Source organism: Alosa pseudoharengus, unplaced genomic scaffold, assembly GCF_046254945.1.
Source record: "Alosa pseudoharengus isolate Yale_2024_CS ecotype anadromous, Long Island Sound unplaced genomic scaffold, YU_APseudo_1.1 YU_APseudo_1.1_scf_7, whole genome shotgun sequence".
In the NCBI taxonomy this organism is placed as follows: Eukaryota; Metazoa; Chordata; class Actinopteri; order Clupeiformes; family Clupeidae; genus Alosa; species Alosa pseudoharengus.
In genome coordinates, this window is record NW_027468859.1 from 36,987,627 (window position 1) to 37,007,804 (window position 20,178).

The following is a 20,178-nucleotide window of genomic DNA, read 5'->3' on the forward strand; positions in this document are numbered from 1 at the left end:
AGCATGATTGTGCAGTTGAGGCCTACCCCTCCACTCGAAAAAAGAAAAAACATTATAGAACGATAGGAAACGCCTCAATGCGCTCGGTCACGTCCGAACTTATATAATGGTAGAAATGCCCGGTCCAAAACGACTCCCATGCCCCAAATCGAACATGTGTTCCCGAGCTTTATTATGGCTGGAAGGCCCCAACTGTGGCGCAACTGGCTGGGGCACCTGCACTGTACTCCGGCGACCCGGGTTCGATTCCCGCCCCGTGGTCCTTTCCTGATCCCACCCCAACTCTCTCTCCCACTTGCTTCCTGTCATTCTCCACTGTCCTCTCATTAAAGGCATAAAAAACCCCCCAAAAAATAAAAAAAATTATGGCTGGAACTGGGGGCAACTCTTCCCTACCACCCAGCATGCTCGTACGCCTCTATCAAAGCTCGCGCCAGTGTTGCTGTTGGCCCTGCCAGAGCCATATAAGGTACCTTTATATGGCAAATAGTACAGGCAATATAAGGCGAATGGTACAGGCAATATCAGAGCCATATAAGGTACCTTTATATGGCGAATGGTACAGACAATATAAGAGCCATATAAGATACCTTTATATGGCTTTGGGCCCTGCGCCCCGACTCTGAACTTGTGCGTGACTAGTGTGGGCTGGGCAGATGTCATGGGAACAACGTGCTGAACAGAACGGCATGAGACCACGAGGACCGTCGAGTCGGCAATCCGCTCCATTACACCGGACATAGGCCCATCCACTGGCTTCTAATGCTAATCACACTCCTTTATAGATTGTATTGGAAAGAACCGTGAGATAGCAAAACAAGAGGAAAATATACCTTAAACACATAGCGTGTATTAGATTAATTTAGGCTATGTTTTAATAAACGTGATTTAAAATATACTGTGGCCTAGGACATTTGCAATATGCATAGGCTATAAGATAGCAGCCAATTAAAATGGTCGGGAGACCAGAGAAAGTGACATTAAAAGGCATGCTATATTTTCAGGGAGACCAGAGAAAGTGACAGTTGGAGTGGTGTAATAGACTGCTACCTAATGTTTCATCCAACATAATTAATTAAATAATAAATAAAAGGGGACAATATCAATAACAGTGTCCATAGAAACATTTCAACACAGTAACACAAAAGTAATGTAATGTGTTACTTTCCATATAGAGTAAAGAAGTAATGTAAGGGATTACGCCACATTTTTTTTTATAGTAACGAGTAATGTGTAATACATTACTGTTTTGAGTAATGACCCGAAAACTGGTTATAATACAGAAATGTTGGTTTCCTGAGCCTTTAACTCTTTGTCTGGTTCAGTAAACACAACCACAATCATAGGAAAGACTGCAGACTTGATATTTGTCCAGAAGACACTCATTGACACCCTCTTTAAGGAGGGTAAGCCACAGAAGGTGGCCAGGGTGTTCACGGAGTGCTGTATGAAAGCATATTCATGGAAAGTTGACTGGCATAGATAAGTGTGGTAGGAAAAGATGTGCAAGTGTAACAGGACAGGTCCACGCCCTTTGTCTAGCCCGGTAGTGCCATTGCTCATTTTATTGTCTGTTGAAGTGGCCTGTGTGTTGAGCGCAGCGCTAACAGCCACTCTAGGACTAAGTTGTATTTGTGAGTGCATACTGTGTATTAGAATTGCTGGTGCACTCATTGATCTCTACCTCTTTCTTGCTGGACAGGAGCTGCAGGCCAATTGGATGGCAGGCTATCTCAAGGTGGTAGCATCCTTTCACTTTTCCTGCTGTGGTGAATCTGAGTATTTGGTGTTGACATGTTCACGTGTGGTGTGTCTTTAGACCCTCTACTCTGATATACTCTCCAGCCCTGGGTAAGCTCCAGCCCTGTTCCTGGCCATTTCTATTCTTCATCAGCCAGTAGTCTACTGCAACACAGTGTGTGTGTGTGCATGTGTGTGACGGTGTATACATGTGTGTCCAGGCCTTTTAGGCCATTTATGTCAGTGCCTTAGTGGCAAAAGGTTTTGACTGTTTGGAGGGAACCCACTCCCTGTATGTTTTTAATGATTGTTAATAAAGAGTTTATTTTTGGAAACACGCCTCAGGTTTTCTGTGACCACAAACCTGTGTTGCCTGTTTGGGCTTCAGGTAACATATTAAATAGTCCAATTGACTGAATATTTTGAGGGGCAGGGTCTCAGATGGCATAGTCGACATGTTGCAATATAGAGCAAACCTACCACTTGCCACACAAGCAACAAGGATGACAGCAGCCTTGAGAGAATGGTCAAGTCGATTCAAAAACTTCACAAGGAGTGGACTGAGGCTGGAGTCTGCATCAAAAAGCATTACAATATGGCCACCGAGTGGAGGGACTTGCCTAAAAGGACTTTGCCTGTACCATTCGGCTATCCTTACATCATGGTCATGGTGTCCTACCCTTCTCAGCTATGTAGGCCAATTTAATTTTACATTGAATTCTTATTGATGTTATTTTGTACCAAAAAGGAGTGTTTAGTTAGACATTTAATTCTCAAAGACAAACATTCTACCTGAAATGTCAGTAGTCAGCAAGAGGCTAAAAATAGGCCTAACTTGAACCCCTAGATATAATTGAGATGTCAGTCTTAACTGAGGTCTCCTTTTAAACTTTTTTTAACAACATAAACGACTAGAGTACAATTGGCTTTACTCCTGTGACATTTATGAATAATAAATAATCAGAAAATTAAACTTTTACAATTTTATTGCACAGGTGAACATAAAACATAGGCTTCTGATGGCATATAATATGATAGTTCATTACATTTAGTCATTTAGCTTATATCCAAAGCAACTTACAAAAAAGCAGTAAAAACAGTAAAGGTGTTCAGAAGGTGCAGTCAAAGATCCTTGATTTCTAACAGTGCCACAAGTACATGTTAGTGCAACAATAAGTACTACTCATATAGAATTAAGTGACAGTTCTAGAAGGGGGATGGTCATGTGGTAATGCTAGAAGAGGAGGTACTCTCTTAATTAAAATATTGTCGCTGAAAAATGTTTCCAACAAATAAACAAAGCTACTATTCTATTCAAAGACAAATACAAGCTCAAACATTAGCAGATTTATTACAAGATTTAGATTTTTTTTGTACAATCTAACCTACATAACATGACAGAAAATCAAAGGTTAGGCTAGCATGGACACCAAGAAACACTCAGCTAATGCAGAATTGATCCCGGAGGCTGAAAGGGAGATTATACTTTCCATAGTAACAGTTTTGTAATGAATATTCTGTCAAATGAGTCATCTCTAGTATTTCCGTGATGTCCTTGCGTGACCCTGTGAACCCCGCCGCTGAATGGCTTCTTTCCATTTAGCTGTGCTGAAAATGCTGGTCACGCCCTGGTCCTACAGTAGGTCTTCATACCCGGTCATCTAATGCTAGCGTTCCACAAGCTGTGGGGAAGAGACTTGCAGCAGACATGGATGACTTAGGATAGCTGTCATTTATTCGGGGGTTGTTATCTACTTGAAACAATGTAAACTAAAGAAACACATAAAGTGGCTCCATGGATTTTTTGCTTACAGTACCTTCCAGAATAATTGGCACCTTTGATAAAGTTGACTACGAACGGGTAAAAATGATATTTTGGCAATTTATTGTAATCTCACAATGAAAACAAAGAGGAGAAATCCACCCTTGAATGGAAGCAAATGTTATTTAAAGGTTTGGGGCAGCCGTGGCCTACTGGTTAGCACTTTGGACCTGTAACTGGAGGGAACCCTGACCAGTAGGCACGGCTGAAGTGCCCTTGAGCAAGGCACCTAACCCCTCACTGCTCCCCGAGCGCCGCTGTTGATGCAGGCAGCGCACTGCGCCGGGATTAGTGTGTGCTTCACCTCACTGTGTGTACACTGTGTGCTGTGTGTGTTTCACTAATTCATGGATTGGGATAAATGCAGAGACCAAATTTCCCTTACGGGATCAAAAAAGTATATATACTTATATTATACATATACTTAATCTCATAAAGAAATAAATAATTTTAACAAAAACACATTGCTCACATTTATTGGCCCCCCAAGAAAAATCTTATACAAAATGTAACAGAAGCATTTTCCCATCTAATTCCAACTTTTTTTTAAGTTGATCAAAGTGTCTTTCTAAAGTAGTTCATGAATTTCTTTTTCACAATGGTATGAAAAGAAAGTGACGCAGAGGCTAAATCCCAGAGTCCTTTTTCAACATCAGAAAGACAAGAGAATACACTAAATTTAAATAAAAAGAATGTGTGTTGACATTTGTAAGTCAGGGAATGTCTATACAATTGAGGTACTATGTTGAAAATGCCTATATTTACAGTTAAAACAATGATTAAAAGGTTCTAATCAACATACTTTGACAAAGACCCATTGTTATCTTGCTCCCATATGAAGGATGGTAAAATAGGCAAAAAATTCCATAAGAACCACTGTTGGAGAGTTACAGAAAAAGGTATCATCTTGAAGTCACCAAGTCCCCCAAAAAATCTTCAAAAGTGACCTCACTGCTTACAGATTAGGGAGGAGTTATTGAATGGTGACTTTATCTGGAAGTATGGTCCATTGTCAGATGAAATAAAAATTGCGCTCTTTGGCAAGAAACACTTAAGGTGTTTAGGTATACATAGAAGAATGACTTTACTGAAAAGAACCCCATGCCTAATGAGAATTATGGTGGAGGGGCTGTGATACTGTGGGGCTAATTTTATTCCCAAAGGCCTTGGGAACCTAATTAAGGTACATGGTATGGTGTATGGTATCAAGATGTAGGGTCTGGTAGCCCTGGCCGTGGCGCAACTGGCTGGGGCACCTGCACTGGACGCCGGCGACCCGGATTTGATTCCCGCCCCCCTGGTCCTTTCCGGATCCCACCCGACTCTCTCTCTCCCACTCACTTCCTGTCATTCTCCACTGTCCTGTCATTACAGGCATAAAAAGGCCAAAAAATATAAAAAAATAAAAAAATAAAAAAAGATGTAGGGTCTGGGAACTCACCATTGGCAGTGCTCAATCCGTGGGGTGGGATAAACGGTTGTCTTTTAAATTCCCTCTCCATGCAATAGGATAGCGCTACAACTAATGAGTCCCATGTGTTTTCCCACCAGCGGAGCTAGTTGGCTAGTTGATCAAACTTTTGCCAACTTAAAAAAAGGCTTAACTCGAGTCGCGCTGTTCGCCAGTAGCTGTATCCATCTTCTTTGTTTTCAAGTAGCAGGGAATTCATGCAGAACCATCGCAACTCTGCCGTCATTATGTTAAAGCAACACCCAAGAACTTTTCCTCTGTCGCACGCACGCTGTTTGTTTATCCAGCACCAGCTTTGCAAATAACAACGTCCACAGACAAGGTAGAGTATGTTGCATGATTTCATGAAAGTATGATGTATTGCGACATCATGCAGGTCAAATTTGTAGTTTCTTATGTCTCATTACATTGAACTACAGATCCGCTACCCGATCTGGCAAACTTACATAGTGCGGTTATAGCCGATAGAGGGTCGCGAAGCGAATGCAGAAGTGCCGTTCACCCTGTTACGAGTTGATGAACCACTGAAACAATTTTGGAAACATTATTTCAAGGTACAAAAAACTCTTTGGTGTTGCGTTAAGCCCCCCACCGACTCTATACACGATGTGATTGGCCTGATCGAAGTTTGATTTTTCAGCTCGCAAGCCAACGGAGAGTTGTTAGACAACCCTGGCTGCAAACTACATTTGCTGCCGCTAAGGTGCGTCTAGATTTCTAGGCTACATGGTATCAGTATAGTATATATACAGTATAGTATATATATATATATATATAAGTATACAGGGCATGAAATTGGCACCCGCCCACACGCCAAATGCGGGTAACTTTTGTGATTGGCGGGTGAAACTGTCAATCTACCTGCCACGTTGGCGGGTAGCCAATAAGACAACACAACACTGAGCAAGGAGATGCACTGTCGGGATTGCCGTAGGAAATGTACTCTTTACTCCGCTACATTTTCAATTGCCTTTCGTTACGAAAACAAGTTTATTATTGGAGAAAGTATCTCAAGGGAGAAAAGAGCACCTTTCCCCGGTACACAACGGCGTGGGAGAAAAGAAACAGGGCTTCAGAAAGCATTGCTACGTTTCCCCGCGATTATAAAAGTAATGGCTGGCCTATGTAGCCTACTACACAGAAGTAAATGTTCTATATAGCTAACAACTCAGTTAACGCAATGACGTCCTGCCAGTTGCTGCATCGGTAACACTCCATAATAAGGTGCCATAATAAATAGCAAACTAATAATTACCTAACCCTTTGTTAATTGTTACTAAAATATCTATTTGGCACAAGTTAATAGTTTTTTCATCATTAATTAAATATTAGTTGTTTGCATAAAATCTGTATGTTAATGTTTTAACAAATCTATTAACTAATATTGTATTAATATATGTTAATAGTTAACTAAATATATTTTTGCCACTAATTAACAGTTATTTCTTACATCATTTAAATGTTAAATGTTTATTTATTATTATTTACAAACTATATACTAATATAAAAGTTAATGACATATCATTATTTATCTAGCTTTTATGATTAGCTTTGTTGAGAATTTATGGAATTTATGGTTTATGGCTTTATGGTCTTGTGGGGTGCATACGGCACCCTACTGCCAGTGGTTGGTTGTGTGAGAGTTTGCGCTCCTCTTCTTCCACTTCATCCTTATTGGATACCTTTGTGGTTGGCTGTCCTGTAATTGGTGACTCTCTGTCTAGTCTTTGAAAGTAGTGTACTCTTTGCCTTTGGAAGTACTATTTGGTTGCTGCTTGGATTTGGTGAAATTCAGGGGAGGGGTGTAACAGAGTTAGAAATGTAGTTTAGTGTTTGTATGTGATGTAATTAAGCAGCTTTATTGATATTGGTGTTTTGGAGCCCCCTTTGGAGAAACGCTATACTGCAGTTCTGCTGCGTTTTGTCCTTGTATTGTTGCCATAGCCGATCAGAAGCGGTATCAGAGAATGTCTAATAGACGGGCTCTGGCGGTATGCTATGCTTTGCATTGGGTAGGTTGACTGTATAAAGCACTCCCCACTTTTGTAACTGTGAAATGTTGTTTAAGTTGAAAACTTTTATATACCACGTGTATTATGTTACTTTACATGTATTTTTAAGATTTGGGTGCAATTCTAGCGACTTAGAGAACGTTTATTAATGTTTTCATTATGACCACGAGTTCATACACACTGAGTCTAACGTGACTAGCTGTAAACTCCGCTAGCAACTTTCCATGCATTCAGTGTAGTTAAGCAGTTTAGCTTAGTGTGCATGGAAAGTGCAATTCAGTCTAGCAGGAAATGAATGTACATTTAGTTTAGCATTATGTTTATGCATTACCTCCGTATGGTCTACGTCTGTGAGTGTTTAGGGAGTCTCAGAATATTAATAAACTGTCGTTCTGTGCACCTGAACATTCCATGTCTCCCTTGCTAGTAGGGCTGACAGTGATGGTATAGGAATGATGCATGTAATATAGCCCATTCAACTACTTGTTGTTTTGTTTTAACTTTTCCTAAAAGAATAAATGTGATAAGCCAGTTTTGGTCTCAGTCCCTTCACCATCTGACTATAGTTATATATTACTAATATATTAATAAAGCTTAACCAACTTTATTATAAGGGTCCCCCATACTGATAGTTATATATTACTAATATATGAATTAAGCTTAACCAACTTTATTATAAGGGGCTCCACACTGATAGCTATATACTACTAATATATTAATAAAGCTTAACCAACTTTATTATAAGGGTCCCCCATACTGATAGTAATATATTACTAATATATTAAGCTTAACCAACTTTATTATAAGGGACCCCACGCTTATAGCTATATACCACTAATATATTAATTAAGCTTAGCCAACTTTATTGCAAGCGGTTCCGGCGCTGACAACAGTGGCAACATGTCAAGGTAGCTCCATGTTTTTTTCTTGAATTTCCCCTTGGGGATCAATAAAGTATCTATCTATCTATCTATTGTAAGGGTCTTATGGAGAGTGGTTCATATTGGGATAGGCAGAAGCACAGTTTAATAACAATTAGTTAAATAATAATATGTCATTAACTTTTCTATTAACATATAGTTTGCAAATAAACATTAAACATTTAAATGATGTAAAATATAACTGTTAATTAGTGCCAAAAATACATTTAGTTAACCCTTAGAACCCTAAGCTGTTTTTAGGGCATTTTCACTACCTTTATTCATAAGGATTTATTCTGGTCATTGTAAGTGCCACACACATATATTATATATTGTTTTTTTCAGGAGAGTCTAGGCTATTCAGATCTGCCATCATTTCATGTATTAATACTAGCATTGATTTTATTTTGATTTTTAAAGAATTAAAATATAAAAAGTGTATTATAAAAATTCTTATATTTCGACATGTATCTCACCACAGCAAGCTCACAGCTCTACATGCATTTCATGTGTGTGTAGGGCAGACTGTCCTGAATCGGGCAATATAATTGCCATGTTGGAGGGATACTCTGGGGCTGAGCAATTTACAGAAATATTTGCTGTGTGATTTACGGAAATAAATGCCATTTTTTATTTAGTGATGAAAAATGACCTTTCTGCGCTCCATATCTGTGACACGAACTGATCTTACCTGACTTGACCCGAGGTTGCGTGTTAGCCTGCGTGCCTGTGTGTATGCAGTCATAATAATTCTCAACTTTTACTGCATTGCCATGAACAAAGTAAAGGCAAAAAAGGTGTTTATTTGTTGAACAAATTGGGATGCAATGTGAGCCTTGAATTGGATGCCATGCAGGAATTTGCTAGGATCTCAAAACCGGAATATGAACATGCTTTGCCATAGAGAAACACATGATAGCATTGGATTATAAACATGCTTTGCCACAAGAACAGACAAAAACGTGGGGTAAGTCCAGCTATATGAAGTTATTATTTTGCTGTCACTTCGTCTGTTTTATAACCCAGAAGGATGTACTTGGTATCAAATGATAGCTCCGAGTCTCCTCTTTCATCTGACATGCGTGGCATATCTATGCGATCACGGGTCAGCGAGTAATTCAAACGAGAGTAATGAGTGTGCAGCGTTGGTTTGTATGCATGACGTTATTATTTTGCAGTCACTTCGTCTGGTTTTATAAGCCAGAAGGGTCGATAAACATGGTACCAATGGATAGCCCTGTGCCTCCTCTTTCATCTGATATGCTTGCCATATCGATGCGATCACGGGTTCGCGAGTAATTCAAACTAGAGTAATGTGTGTGCAGGTGAACGCAGAGAAGTATAGACTGTAAATATGATGCAATTTGATTTAATTTCATGATTTTTTTTAATTTTCATACTTGATCGTACAGTAGTAGTGTGTAGTCTCGTTGGAAAGCCCCACTTCTGCTCTATCGTGCAATAAAGGTTTCATCTCGCTGCGAACCGTTCAGGAGCAATGTAACAGAGAAGAAAGGGTGTGTTTTTTGACGCACTTTGCGTCAATCGGGTTCTAAGGGTTAACTATTAACACATATTAATGCAATATTAGTTCATAGATTTGCTAAAGCATTAACATACAGTTTTTATGCAAACAACTAATATTTAATTAATGATGAAAAAACTATTAACTTGTACCAAATAGATATGTTAGTAACAATTAACAAAGGGTTAGGTAATTACTAGTTTGCTATTTATTATGGCACCTTATTATGGAGTGTTACCGCTGCATCTTCTGGTGAGGCTGCCAGAGTGCCAACGAGACTAGCGGTATGACATGACACGGAAACTTCCACATATATTCATTTCTGGCCAGCATCGTTCAACAAGCACATTGGACAAGGAAAGTAGGCCTACAACTTTACAAGCAAAGCAAATGCACTGGAAATCGAGCATACAAGTTAGAAAAAGCCTATAGCATTCATTTATGTAGCCTCAATGTTGCAGGACATGACATGAGACGGTCGGCTGAAAAAAACGATAGCCTGCTCTGTCGCTCTGCCCGAGTGGATATGCCTAGGCTATTATAGCCTAAATATAGGTCTACCCATAATATAGCCATTGTTTTTAGGTTACATTGTCTGTATGGTTAAGTTATAACCAGACTTCTAGCAATGCAAAGCAGAAGAATCAGCTGCAATGTATTGGAAGACTGCTTTTCAATCCATAGCCACTTAATGCTTATTCTGGCTATGACAAAGTATATTAAATAAAATATATTTGAATTGGGCTTTTAAAATATGTTTGACTATATGATTAGCCTACAGAGGAGGAGAAAAGCAAATAGGCATAAAGGATACTTTTGTATCCCTTTAAAGGTCCATCAAAAATATAGAAATGTAGGCCTACAAAAAAGTAACTTGTTAGGCCTATTTGAGTAATTTATTAACAAAGTACTTTTTTACTTTTACTTGAGTACTGTAATGTGTTTAATCTGTACAAGTTCAAGAACCATTCTTATGCATTTTTGTTCACCTTTATTTTGGGCACAAAATAATTTTGGCTGGTAAAAAACCACTGTGGCAGGTGGATTTCAAAATTCACCTGCCACAGTGGCTGGTGGCCAAAAAAGTTAACTTCAGGCCCTGTAAGTATATATACTATATATATATACTTATATATAGAATTGTAATAGCAATTACATTTGCTGCCGTTAAGGTGCGTCTAGATTTCTAGGCTACATGGACCCCAAGAAAAACCTGAACATTTTCAAAGGAAATCTCTCAATCTCTGCCAAGACACTAAAATTGGGTCATAATTGGATCATTCATCAGGTCAATTGACCAAAACAAATGTCCAGATCAAACCAAAAAGGGTTTACTGAACACAAAATAAAGCTTCGACCATGGCTATCTTAGTCCCCTGACCTAAACTCCATTGAAGACAGTGGGGTGAGTCAAATAGGAGAATGCACAAGTGTGGACCTAGGAATCTGGACAATCTGGGGGGATTTTGTAAAGATGAACGGTCTTAAATCCCTTGCTTTGTATTCTCCAACTTTATGGGGTCATATGAGTTATGGGGTGATATGCTGTCTTATTTGCAAAGGGAGGCTTAAGAAGGTATTAAGCAGGGGTGCCAATACTTGTGAGCAATTGTGTTTATTTCTTTATGAGATTTTCCTTTTCCCCACAATACATTTGCTTCCCTTCAAGGGTGGATTTTTCCTCATTGTTTTCATTGTGAGACTACAATAAATCATCAACGGATTTTATTTTATACCTTTTTTTAGTCAACTTTAGCAGAGGTGCCAATAATTCTGGAGGGCCCTGTATATATGCATTATGTCTTACCTTAAGGTATCACTTCTTAATGGACGTTGTCAGGTTTTGCTTGCTCTCACTTTTTGTTGATCTCTATGGAAAATTGACAAGAGATTAGTAAAACCATTCAACAGTACTGTATGTAGTCTTGGGCGGAGGGATCAGTGTTGCATTGGTAAGGGACCTCACCGAGCCCAGTATGTTTCTCAGAACCTCCTCTCGAACCTGATTGAAACAAAATGGAGAGAAATTGTCACTGCAAAAGTCTATGAAAAGAGCTTAACAATATATGTGCTTTAGAGAGGACAATTACCCTTTTTTCACCAAGACATCCTGTTACTAAAATTAAGAAGCCCTACAAATAAAAAAAGGTTAAAAAATTACATCCTCAAAAACATGACTTAAAGGAGATATTAATGAAAGAAAATGAAATATACCTGAAGAGAGTTGACAATGGTGAAAGCATAGTCAAGTATTACTTTAAGAGTGGTTTTCTCATTTATTGTGAATGAAACAACTGCAAGAAGCCATGTTCCACCAAAGACAGGGGTCAGAAAAACGATTGCTTTGATGATACTTCTCAGAGTCTCCTTGTCGTCTGTCTTGCCCTCCGAAACCTTTGGCCTCAGGAGGGTAATGATCACCACCACCATAGAGATCAGGTTCATCAGAGTGATTACTCCCACCGGGAACAGGAAAGCATAAAGTGAGCCTTTCATTAGCCCCTCGTACCTCAGCCAGCAAGTCTCTGGGTTATGGTAACTGCTCCCTGGCTCCTTCCCTAGCACATCGTAGTACACATATGAGACACCGACTACCACTGTGGGGCTGCCATAGCCGACGGTGAAGGACAAGATCATGAAGACTCTTTTCCTGAGTGGACTGAAAACGAAGATGAGTTGATGGAGAAGCATTAAGCTCAAGCAGAGCATCCAAAAGAACATGGCCGTGAAGAAGAAGTGCTTTGCTAACACCAAGACAAAGCATGTTAGCTTTCCAAGTTTTTCTGGAAATGCTGAGGCTAGGAAACAGCAGTTGGCAAGTAGCAGAGACGCGGCAATGTTGGCCAAGGATGTGTGACGGTAAAGGGAGAGGTTGGACTTGACGATGGCACTCCAAACTAGCCATTCAATGAACAGAAAGACAAGGAGCGAACAGATGGAAATCCCAAGTCCAATGTAAGTGATCATATCCAGAAAGGGATGGTCAACTTCCTCTTTGGATATGAGAGATGAGAACGAGGTCAAGTGGCTGCACTCACAGACAATGTTTTCCTCGTTCTCTGTCCACACACAACCCTCGTCTGACCACTCACTCCGATTGGTGTGCCAGAAAACACATTTAATTTTATAGCCTGGATGGGCTGTGGTCTTGTTGAAAGGAAATATTAGGGTGATGTTTGTCATGTGATCAGAGGTGTTTTCAAGAGTGGCTGAGACCACAATGCTAGCACTCTCTGTCTTGTTGAAACGATTTGGGAGTTTATTGGACAGGTTCTTTAGCGCCACCACTTTCGCCTGTGCTGTAGTTGTCAATGCCATTTCCACACCAAAGATTGTTCTGTTACAGCCATCATCATTTCGACAAACTTGGAACTGTACGTTTGAGGAATTGTGCCCATCACTTTGGTTTACTTTCATATTTGTCACCAGGCCCTCAACGGCTTGCAGGTAGTTTGTAGAAAGGTCCTGTGTGATGGTGTTGTCATCAGTCCATTCTGTGGACAGAATATTGCTAGCAGAATCTATAAAGTCCTAAAAGAGAATAAAATCCATATATTTGTTTCTCCAAAGTATCAATCAACACAGCAATAACAATAACACGTATCACAAAACAGTAACACCAATAAGGTGATTGCTGGGTCCGGCTTGTGATATTGTACAGCGGCCTCCACAATTAGTGACACCCCTGGTTGAGTAAAAAGAGGAATACAAATGAATCTTTTGGTGTTTTATCTTAGTCTCACAATGAATACCGGTACAATGAGGAAAAATCTTTTCTACCTTCTACCAGACCTTTTCTATTCTGAAAAAAAAAAAAAAGAATTCATAAATAAATAAATATATTTAACAAAATCGCATGCCACAATTATTGGCACACTTACATTATATATTATAAACAAAATGTAACTGAAACTTTTTTCTATTTTTAACCATTTCTTTAAAAGCTTTTCAAGCAGTATTTCTACAACTGAAAAATGTCCACTTATTCATTAAGCGCTTAATGGAACCATATGTAAGAATGTGGCCAAAACTGGTACTTCAATCACTTCTAAATTACTGTAGAGCGGTGTATCCCCTCCCCCTCCCCCCTGACTCGAGGTTGCCAACCCAGATGCCGAAACACTACTGACTTTGTGATTAGTAGATAGGTAGAGGGTGGCGCATCAGGCCAAAACACAACATGACATGACAAAACACAACATCAACATCAGTTGAGGGCTGCAACTTCACTTTTTAAATGACAATATCCTGGCCGGACTACTGTTGTCAGTGATTGAAGTATTTGAAATGAACATGATTTCTTAATGTCTAGTGACATACTGTATCAGGGCCATTTTATGATTAATTGAAATACATTTCGGTAACACTCCATAATAAGGTGCCATAATAAATAGCAAACTAGTAATTACCTAACCTTTTGTTAATATTTGTTAATTGTTACTAAAATATCTATTTGTCACAAGTTAATAGTTTTTTCATCATTAATTAAATATTAGTTGTTTGCATAAAATCTGTATGTTAATGTTTTAACAAATCTATTAACTAATATTGCCCTACACACAACTAAATGTCTTTTTGGCACTAATTAACAGTTATTTCTTACATCATTTAAATGTTAAATGTTTATTTACAAACTATATGTTAACAGAAAAGTTAATGACTTATTATTATTTAACTAATTGTTATTAAACTGTGCTTCTGCCTATCCCAATATGAACCACTCCCCATAGGACCCTTACAATAGATGGGTACTTTATTGATCCCCAAGGGGAAATTCAAGAAAAACACACGGAGCTACCTTGACATGCTGCTACTGTTGTCGGCGCCGGAACCGCTTGCAATAAAGTTGGTTAAGCTTAATTAATATATTAGTAGTATATAGCTATAAGCGTGGGGCCCCTTATAATAAAGTTGGTTAAGCTTAATTAATATATTAGTAATATATAACTATCAGTATGGGGGACCCTTATAATAAAGTTGGTTAAGCTTAATTAATATATTAGTAGTATATAACTATCAGTATGGGGGACCCTTATAATAAAGTTGGTTAAGCTTTATTAATAATATATTAGTAATATATAACTATTAGTCAGACGGTGAAGGGACTGAGACCAAAACTGGCTTATCACATTTATTCCTATAGGAAAAGTTCAAACAAAACATGCCTTCAGGCACTGGCATACATAAAACAGCATTGCACAAGCAAAATAAAAAGAAGTAGTTGAATGGGCTATATTACATGCATCATTCCTATACCATCACTGTCAGCCCTACAGACCATACAGAGGTAATGCATAAACATAATGCTAAACTAAATGTACATTCATTTCCTGCTAGACTGAATTGCACTTTCCATATGCACAGTTGCACACTAAGCTAAACTACACTAAATGCATGGAAAGTTGCTAGGGGAGTTTACAGCTAGTCACGTAGGCCTACTGTAAGTGAGTGTGTATGAACTCTTGGTCATAATGAAAACATTAATAAACGTTCTCTAAGTTGCTAGAATTGCACCCAAATCCTAACAATACATGTAAAGTAATATAATACAGGTGATATCGAAGTTTTACAACATTTTACATTTTACAGTTACAAAATTAGAACAAAGTGGGGAGTGCTTTATACAGTCAACCTACCCAATGCAAAGCATACCGCTTCTGATCGGCTATTGCAACAATACAAGGACAAAACGCAGCAGAGCTGCAGTATACCGTTTCTCCAAAGGGGGCTCCAAAATCTCAATCTCAATAAAGCTGCTTAATTACGGCGAAAATCACATACAAACACTAAACTACATTTCTAACTCTGGTACACCCACCTCACCTGAATTTTACCAAATTCGAGCAGCAACCAAATAGTACTTCCAAAGGCAAAGAATACACTTCTTTCTAAACACTAGACAGAGGGTCACCAATTACAGGACAGCCAACCACAAAGGTATCCAATAAGGATGAAGTGGAAGAAGAGGTGCGCAAACTCTCACACAACCAACCACTGGCAGTAGGGTGCCTTATACACCCCACAAGACCATAAAGCCATAAACCATAAATTCCATAAATTCTCCACAAAGCTAATCAGAAAAGCTAGATAAATAATAATATGTCATTAACTTTTATATTTGCATATAGTTTGTAAATAAACATTTAAAATTTAAATGATGTAAGAAATAACTGTTACAGTAATTAGTGCCAAAAAGACATTTAGTTAACTATTAACAAATATTAATACAATATTAGTTAATACATTTGTTCAAACATACAGATTTTGTGCAAACAACTAATATTTAATTAATGATGAAAAAACTATTAACTTGTGGCAAATAGATATTTTAGTAACAATTAACACATATTAACAAAGGGTTAGGTAATTACTAGTTTGCTATTTATTATGGCACCTTATTATGGAGTGTTACCTACATGGGATTTCTTACATATGGTTCCTTTAAGGTCTAAAATTAAAGCGACACTGGGGTCAGAGGCACTGGTCATTCACATAGGAAAGACAAGAGAATACACCATTCGAATGTATTGTGTTGACATCTATTCTTATTTATTTCTTAACCTACTTATTTTCTAATGTATTTCATGTTCTTGACATTGTAAAGCACATTGAGCTGATTGAAATGTGCTTTATAAATAAAACGACTAGAGTAACTATACAAATAAGTACTCGCCTAAAAATGTCCTCTTCAGCTAAAAGCAATTATTAAGACATTTCAATCAACAGGAAATGTCCAAGTTTGCCTGGACATGGACCCATCGTGTCCCCATGCACAGCGAAGACAGTAAAAGAGACAACAAAGCCCAATTGTTGGAAAATTGCATAAAAAGCCTTTCTTGTAAATTAGGCCTAATTAAAAAATAGTAGGTTGGAGTTGCAAAATATTATTGAGAATATTGGGAATCATTTTCTGTGGTTAGATGGAATCAACTTTGCCAGGGGTGCCAAAAATACAGTTTATCACTTTATATACAGCACCCGCCACAAATAAAGTTGAGTAAAAAGAATTATCTATGTAGTAGTGGTCTATTCACTTTTATATACACTATATACAGCTTTAGAAAAATGAATAGACCACTGCATTCTTTTCTGATGTCATCCTACGGTTGCTGAGTGACATTCGAATGAGTCATGGACATGACGAATGTATTGTGCTTCCTTTTTTTCTTGTTGGCTGTAACATACTGTATTCGCAACAGCAAATTATTTGGGAAAAATCACTATTTTTGGTTTCAATATTGCTTACATGTTTACTGTGTATTTCAATTTCTCACTGTAGATGACTTTCATTATTGTCTGGAAATATACATAAAGGCCCATGAAAGACAGAAGAGCTTTTGGTTTTGAGCAACAGTGTGTACATGATGTACCCAAAATGTCATATTATGACAAAAGTGTTTATAATGTGAGGCGAATGTTTGTTTTAGAGATCTGTTTGTGACATTTTGAATGTTGTGTGTCATTTTGCTGGAGATCTGAGGCATTTTGCATTTGGTGTGAGCATTTGTGTTTTTTTGTGTTTTGAAAAACATACACAGTTTTGAAAATGTGTGTAAACAGTTGTAAAAAAAAATTGTAATTTTGAATATGACCGTCAGCTCATTCGAATGTCACTCAGCAACCGTAGGTTGACATCAGAAAAATATGCAGAGATCTCTTAATTTTTTGCAGAGCTGTATATGAACTGGCTTAGTAAGGCTTGTAAACACTTCCTAAATGCTCACATTCATCATTGAATCATCCTGTAGTGTGACTGCAGAAGATGCATTTTTCATCCCATCCAGTATGTTTATGGTGGCCGTGATATCCCCAAGACTCATATTGGTACCAGAAGCACTGTTGTTCTTCAAACCAGAAAATATTTTCATGGCGATCTCAGGAGTGGCATCCAGTCCAGTTTGGAAGTTCTGAAATGGTACATCCAAACACAGAAGAGGGGTGGCAAGATGGTTAAGTATATCGGTGATATTCTGTAACTTGGAAATGGCTGGTATTCTATCCATGTTGAATTTAAGTGCTGAATAACTGAGGTCATAGACCTACCTCTACAGCAGAACTCAACTTGTTTATCACCTCATTCACACAGTAGTCCAGTACAGACTGCCATTCACCAGCTACATTACAGGGGCGGATCCTGTAGCCTACCCTTTCAACTGGGCATTCCATAAGGGCTTTTTCACCAGCCTTGGTTTTTTGCCAAGGCAAGTCTGGTTCACAGAATCGGTCTACCGCTTGACATAAATGACACATTTTCTCTGTGAGTTGTATGGTATACGCACACTGAAATGCAAAGCAAAACAATAGCTCCTGTGACACTTACCTTGGAGAATTGGGATGTTTAATTCTTGTTTTTTATTCTGTTTACTGCTGTTTTCGAATAAACATGTCATGGGTTGAGACTGTTTTTTTTTATCTGCACAAGATATTGTTGTTGGCTTAATATACCAAATTTCGTCTGTTTTTTCAGCTGAAGAAAACAAACACCCATATTAGGAAAGAACAAACAGAAATATGCTAGTTCGTTCAATAGTACATGATGGATCAATGATGCTTAAAGGAGAATTTTGGCGATTTTTCACATAGATCTCTGTTTTTTGAGGTAACTGAGTATTATCAGTGCGAACCCACCCACCCACCCCCCCGAAAACAATCCGTTCTTCCCAGCTTTGCTTGCAGCCAACAGCTAGAGTGAGCAGGGAGCTACAGTGCTACAATCTGCGCCATTTTAGTTGTACTAGATCTTAGTGCTGCATTTGACACCATTGACCATCACATCCTGCTGCACAGGCTGGACCACAGAATTGGCCTGCAGGTCACTGAACTAACCTGGTTCACCTCATACCTCAATGACAGGACTTTTTCCGTTAAATTGGGACATCGCTCCTCTTCCTCTGCTACTATGAAATTCTATGGTTCTATCCTTGCCCCCTCCTCTTCTCTCTATACATGTTGCCCCTCAGTGCCATCTCTGATAAAGATGGCATCCAATACCACTGCTACGCCGATGATACCCAGATCTATCTCCCATTTGCTCCTCAGACTACATTAAACAAACTGTATAGCTGCCTCAATGACATTAAATATTTGATGGCATGTAATTTCTTACAACTTAATGACAGTAAAACCGTCACAAAAGTCATCATATTTGGCCCCCTTTCTTCTGCCTCCAGCCTCAGCAGTACTCTTGGTCCGCTCTAACAATGTGCACTCCATGGTTAGAAATCTTGGGGTCATGCTGGATAGCTCTCTTAATTTTAATAAACAAATCAATAGTGTGGTCAGAAGTGTTTTTTTTATCAACGTAGACTAAGAGTAATATCCAAGTCCTTTTTTTTTTATCACAGAATGATCTTGAAATTCTCATACATGCTTTTATTACCTCCAGACTCGATTACTGCAATATTTTATACATAGGTCTGACTCAATCCAACTTGACTTGATTTGACAATCTGGGGGCATGTTCATGAGCCCCCATGTTCACACCCCCAGAGTGTAGCACTGTAAATAGAGAAATAGAGAAGCGTATGAAAAATCGCCAGAATTCTCCTTTAAGCCCTATAATAATTGTTGAGAGATAGTGATCCTCAGTTACTACTGCTGCTGTAGTCTAGGAGTGTGTGTTACATAAGTGTATGTGCACAGCTACACTAAGCTAGCGCATGTTATGTGACTGTTTTCTAAAACCTGTGTTCTTTATCAAAGATAGCATTTCAGACACTCAAACTGGAGGCATGGACAAAATGAGTTTCTTGGTGTTTTAAGCCCCCAACGTTGTCTTCAAGGCGGTGCTATGGTTAGGCATGGGTTAAGGTTAGGGTTAGGGTAAGGGTTAGGATTAGGTGCCTTTAAGTTGACGGTGGCAGCGCTGCCTGGAAGACGACGTTGGGGGCTTAAAACACCATCGAGCACAAAATGACAAGAGCTGCTTGTTTAATCTATTACCCTTGGTGCCCAGTAGAGAGCGAAAGGTCATCGCTATTGGTTTATTCTGTCTGTGTATGAGTGAGTGAGTGCTTGTGTTTTTTTCTCACGCAGCACAACTATTAGTCTATCAATTTACACCAAATTTTCAGTCACAATTTGGACGTTGAGTATCTCAAATTATTAGAAGAGGTTATAATACAGACATGTTGGTTTCCTGAGCCTTTAAACTCTTAGTCTGGTTCAGTAAACACAACCACAATCATGGGAAAGACTGCAGACTTCATATTTGTCCAGAAGACACTTATTGACACCCTCTTTAAGGAGGGTAAGCCATAGAAGGTGGCCAGGGTGTTCACAGAGTGCTGTATGAAAGCATATTCATGGAAAGTTGACTGGAATAGATAAGTGTGGTAGGAAAAGGAACAAGGATGACAGCAGCCTTAAGAGAATTGTCAAGCAAAGTCTATTTAAAAACTTGGGGGAACCTCAAGTGTCCAAAAAATGGGTTACAAGTGGCATATTCCTATTGTAAACCTGCCCACAGTGTCAAAGCTGCTAGTAACCGGTTTGCTTACCATGGTAGTATTGTGCTTAACCCTTAAAGGAGTAGGTTTTTGAACGTTCTAAGTTCCGCAACAATTGAAGGTTTCTAAAATTCTATCTTGAATTCAATGAACCCAGATATTCTTTAGAACGTTCATTTCTCAACATTCCCGTCACACTGGTGTGACGGTACTCCTTTAAGGGTTAATTGGCCAGACAAC

General features: G+C 38.7%; 1 protein-coding gene across 1 annotated transcript in view; it reads right to left on the minus strand.

The window, feature by feature from the left end:
• Positions 1 to 2,736: 2,736 nt before the first annotated feature.
• The window catches only part of LOC143109558 (adhesion G-protein coupled receptor F3-like), a 49,718-nt gene continuing 32,276 nt past the window's right edge, over positions 2,737 to 20,178 (minus strand). The window contains exons 8-15 of the mRNA XM_076272328.1: positions 17,811 to 17,957; positions 17,534 to 17,721; positions 17,215 to 17,397; positions 11,705 to 13,021; positions 11,581 to 11,622; positions 11,457 to 11,492; positions 11,298 to 11,360; positions 2,737 to 3,436 (exon numbers count right to left, since the gene is read on the minus strand). Of these exons, the coding sequence (XP_076128443.1) occupies positions 11,307 to 11,360; positions 11,457 to 11,492; positions 11,581 to 11,622; positions 11,705 to 13,021; positions 17,215 to 17,397; positions 17,534 to 17,721; positions 17,811 to 17,957 (1,967 nt within the window). The 3' untranslated portion in view covers positions 2,737 to 3,436; positions 11,298 to 11,306. The remainder of the gene's footprint in view (positions 3,437 to 11,297; positions 11,361 to 11,456; positions 11,493 to 11,580; positions 11,623 to 11,704; positions 13,022 to 17,214; positions 17,398 to 17,533; positions 17,722 to 17,810; positions 17,958 to 20,178) is intronic.